This window comes from Brassica napus, chromosome C3 (genome assembly GCF_020379485.1).
Source record: "Brassica napus cultivar Da-Ae chromosome C3, Da-Ae, whole genome shotgun sequence".
NCBI classification, from domain to species: domain Eukaryota; kingdom Viridiplantae; phylum Streptophyta; class Magnoliopsida; order Brassicales; family Brassicaceae; genus Brassica; species Brassica napus.
In genome coordinates, this window is record NC_063446.1 from 13,975,457 (window position 1) to 13,980,365 (window position 4,909).

The following is a 4,909-nucleotide window of genomic DNA, read 5'->3' on the forward strand; positions in this document are numbered from 1 at the left end:
ACAAATAGTCATTATATTTAATCATACTAAAATAAAATAAGTCATCATTAAACATTAAAATCATATAAAAATCTAAAATAACAAAAACCATGTACTTAAATATTAAATAATTTAACTAAAATAAAAATCATAACAGCAATTCATAACCAATTCGAAAAAGAAACGCGAGTTTCGAAAACAGAAACGCGAGTTTCCAAAACAGAAACGCGAGTTTCCAAAACAGAAACGCGAGTTTCCAAAACAGAAACGCGAGTTTCCAAAACAGAAACGCGAGTTTCCAAAACAGAAACGCGAGTTTCCAAAACAGAAACGCGAGTTTCCAAAACAGAAACGCGAGTTTCCAAAACAGAAACGCGAGTTTCCAAAACAGAAACGCGAGTTTCCAAAACAGAAACGCGAGTTTCCAAAACAGAAATGCAAGTTTCCACCAAGTTTCCAAACTGAAATTTTAAGTAACGAGTTTCCAATCCGTTTCCGTGAGTTTCAAAGAGATTTCGATTCCGAAACGTGAAACGGACCTTCAACCGAGTTTCCATGCAACAAAGCTTTTCACTCTTTACTTTCTTTTTCACTCCTCCTTCTATTCACTCCTCACTTCTCACCCCCTCCTCCTCCTTATTACCTCTCAGCTCCTCATTTTCTTTTCATTTCCATCAGTTTTAATTACAATTCTATCAACTCTTCCGCAAGTCATATATTGTTCTTTGTTCTTGATTTCTATTTTGCAGTTTTAGAGAACATGAACAGTTCATGTTAAACTATACTATTTTGTTGTACTCTATTCTATTTGGTAATATAAAATAGAATGTTAATCCTCATGTTTCTCTTTTATTAATTCCGGTGACAACTCGCCCAACTCTTCTACCAATTATATCCCCTCTCTCCTTCTCATAATTCTTATCATTTACTTTTTAAAAAGATGAACAACTCACATTAAAATGAAATGTTTGGTATTATTCTATTCTATTTAGAAAACATAGAATATAAATGTTCATCTTTCTTCTCTTTTTTTTTCCATCAATTTCGGTAACAACTTCACTAATTCCTCCTTCCCCTCTTTCTCTTCATCTTTTTCTTCATGTTCCTCTTCTTCCTCTTTCTTTTCTTTCTTCGGAGCCAACTATACCGCTCCTCGTGCATGTGTTTTTCGGTGCTAACTCTCATACTCTTTGTATTTTTTTTTTCTCGCTGTGAGTAAAATTAGTTCTAGTGATTAGGTAAGAATTTCTAAAATGACAAATCGAAAAAGACAAAAAAATAATGAAATACACGAATATTTTATTTTATACTACATATCTAATAAATATAGTATAGTATAATTAATATAATATATTTGTCAAACGTTCATGCGCGACAGTGGAGAAAGTGGTTCATATTGTGTCAAATTGTCGCATTGAAAACTCTACTTTATTACAAACTACTATTCACTTAATATTTTTTTCAATATGGACATCCTACTAATTCACCCCTTTTTTTTAACTAAAATTAGGTTAGATATTATATTCATCTAGAATTTACCATTGGAGAAATGTTTATATGTCCACAATTATTATTTTTGTTACTAGAGAATCTTCAACTCCACTCTATTATTTTTACTAAAAATAAAGTAAAATAAAAAATTACTCAATCTTATTTTATTTTTCCACTACATAATAGATTAAAAATAAATTTACTACATAAATAAAATAATCTATTTATTTTTTGGAGCAAATTACATTCTGATTCGGTTATGTAGTAACTCTATTTGTTATATAGTTTTTATATTAGAGATGTTCTAAAATACCCTTCTGATTTTATTTTTTTGAAACACAAATACCCTTTTGATTAACTGCTATGATTAGTATACGAACGACCAAACAGTTAGCCAATGACATTAAACAGGTAGCTCTTTCTCTCGTCCATATTGTCCACACTTCCATAGATTCAACGCAGTAAAAGTTCAACCGTCGGCAGCCTAAACGACTTCGTTTTACTGATTTGGTCCCTGCGGGCACAAAAGCATGTCTTTTGGTAAAGCTAAAACAGTGGGGGGGGGGACTGCAATTCCCAATATCTTTCCGTTAGCCCCACAATCAACGGCCCAAATTGAGTAATCAGTCACTATTACCGACAGTGGCTAATCTAAACGACTAACCAATAAAAACTCGCGGTTGTGTTAGTGTGACTCGCTAACGAGAAAGCAGAATCATTTTTTTTTTTAAAAAGCTCTTTTTCTTTTTTTACCCTCCGCTTTTTTTGCTTTTGTTTTGCTGTTATTCACAATAGCCATGATCACTGAGAAAGTGCTTCTCTTTAAACTTAACAACTCATCTTCTCTCTATAACGGTGGAGATGTCAGAGGAGGAGCATCAGAGTTGTGTCCATGATGTCATGAATATTCAAACCAAGTCCGAGAATTTCGACCCGGCTGGTGTTTCTCATGCACCCGGGATAAGGAAAGTGAGTTCCAGAGCTGAGATTGATACTTCTCCTCCATTCGGCTCGGTTCAGGAGGCAGTGACTTGGTTCGGTGGTCGTGGCTATTGGGTTCCTTTCAAGCTTCAAGACAATTACGTAAGTATTCTTCTTTCTATGTTTTCTTGTAATATCCCATCTCCTCAAGTTCACCACAAACCAGATTGATACGATCTGCATTATATACTTAAGAGTTGATGCTTTGATGGTGCCAAACTGTCCATTATTTCATGATTGCAGTCGAATTTTGTGACTGTAAAATTGAGTAGCATTTCATAATTTAAACTATGTAAAAATTCAAAAAAAAAAAAAAACTATGTAAAAAATTCATAATTGACGTGAAATTGGGTTGTTTGGTTTCATATTTTAACCTTCTTCTTTTTTGGCTAAAACAAAGATGCTTGTTTTGTTTGATTTTTGAAAATTTGATAAGCTAATGTATTCGATTATTGTGCAATTGAGTAGCATTTCATCAGTGAAATTGAGTTTACTGAATTTTCATATTTTAACGTTTTAGAGTTTATAGAAAACATATATGTAGGTTGTGAAAATATGGTCTTTTTCAGATTTCTTTCATAACAAATATTTTTTTTTTGGTTGTTTGAAGATTTAATAATCTAATGTATGTGATTGTTGTTTAAGAAGTTGGATTAGGTGCTAAGATATGAGTTATTTTATATGTTTTGGTTTTGTCAATTGTTCAGAATGGTGTGGGAGAATTTAATATAAAGAGGATGGAAGAGCATGCAGCAGAGCTAGAGAAGGATCTGATAGTGAAAGAGCTAGAAACTCTAGATGTTCTAGAAGCACTTGGATCAACTAAGATGATTGTTGAAGACTTGAAGCGGCAGCTTCATCAAGAATCCTTGAGATCAGCTGAGAATCTCAGTTCAGACATCAAAGAGATGAACAATGAGCATTGCAATCACAACCCCATATCATCTCCCGATCTGATCTTAATGGAACTGAAGCAAGCCAAGATAAATCTTAGTAAAACCATGGATGATCTTGTGATGATCCAGTCCTCTGTTGAGTCTCTGAACAAGAAAATGAAGGAAGAGAAAGAGTTTCTTGACAAGACAAGAGAGAAGCTCACGTATGGGTTTGGAGGAGCGGTGTCTCTAGCTGAGGAGCTGAGTAGAGTTAGGGTGAAACCAGATGAAACACCAAGAGAACATGTGAAGATGGTCGCTGAAACGGGTCTTAACCAACAGAACAAGAACTGTCTGAGAACTGCGGAGATGAGACTGGTTGCTGCTAGAAAAATGGAAGAAGCTGCAAGAGCTGCGGAAGCACTAGCCATTGCTGAGATAGCAATGTTATCATCATTACAATCAAACGATGAAAGCGAGTTTTTCTTTCCAGAGCCTCCAAGTTCTCCCTTAACACCAAGAGGACTAAGGAATGTTACTGATAGCTCAAGAAGTGGGGTCTTGAAGAAGCTTGAGGAAGCTACACAAGGAGTTAAACAAAGTAAACAAGATCTAGAAGCTGCGTTAAACCGTGTAGAGATTGCTAACGTGAAGCAACTCGCAGCTGAAAACGCTTTCCGCGGGTGGACAAAACACACACCTACGAGTCAAACCCGACGCTCTTTTTTCAGACATCTGAATAGGCAGCATGAGCCAGTTCTAAAGTCTAATGTCTCGATGCGTGATGTTCTGAGGCGTAAGCAAGTTCCGAAGGAAGAGGTTGTTGTCTCCGAGAGGCAGAGTCTTGAAGGACAAAGGCGGAATGTGAATTTGAGTCAAATGCTGAGGGAGCTGAAGCATGATATTAAGTCTTCGGTACGAGGTGAGAAAGAGGAGGTACGTGAAGATAAACAGTTTGTCACGCAGAGGAGAAAGTTTGGGTTCATACACATTACGCTTCCCATGCAGAAACAGAGTAAGAAGAAAACTAGCGTTTAATAAGACTGCAACTTACAACTACTTCTAGTTTGTTCCTTTATGTGTTTGTTTGTAATTGGATTTTCATTTGGTATGTTGTGTTGTGATAGCTTTTATGTGTTTGTATTTATATTCATGAGAATAAATATACAACTAGTCATAAATAAAACATAAAGCTAGAGTCTAACCAAATCTTCAGAGGACAAGCTGATATGAAAAAGTAAAATTGATTTTGTAGAACAACAACAGATGTTTTTGTTTCAGGTGGGCATGATCGGCCCTAAGATTTTGGGGACTATAGACGGTTTAAGAAGGATTTCTATAGTTTGGGGACTTAAGAAATTTTTTTACAAGCGACTAGTTCAATTGTTTTATCTGATTTGGCCCAGAACCGGCCCTGCAGGTGGACAACGAAGCTTCTGTTCTTGGTTTTGTTGGAGCTCCGTTCACTCTTTCCTCGTATGTTATTGAAGGTGGCTCATCTAAGAACTTCACATAAATCAAAAGATTAGCTTTCTCTCAACCCAAGGTGTACTATTACTAACATTTTTACAAACTCAACAATT

General features: G+C 35.4%; 1 protein-coding gene across 1 annotated transcript; it reads left to right on the forward strand.

Annotated features, from left to right (window-relative positions):
* The first annotated feature begins 2,154 nt into the window (after window positions 1-2,154).
* Window positions 2,155-4,530, forward strand: LOC106388162 (WEB family protein At2g40480). The gene is made up of 2 exons (XM_013828173.3): window positions 2,155-2,553; window positions 3,159-4,530. Exons 1-2 carry the CDS (start codon window positions 2,332-2,334, stop codon window positions 4,362-4,364), a joined length of 1,428 nt encoding a protein of 475 aa, XP_013683627.2. The 5' UTR covers window positions 2,155-2,331; the 3' UTR covers window positions 4,365-4,530.
* The last annotated feature ends 379 nt before the right edge of the window (window positions 4,531-4,909 follow it).

Bases quoted from the DNA above. Each gene is read 5' to 3' on its own strand.
- LOC106388162 (XM_013828173.3), top strand. From the start codon at position 2,332: ATGTCAGAGGAGGAGCATCAGAGTTGTGTCCATGATGTCATGAATATT. The intron at 2,554-3,158 runs GTAAGTATTCTT...TCAATTGTTCAG, and splicing joins TCAAGCTTCAAGACAATTAC to AATGGTGTGGGAGAATTTAA.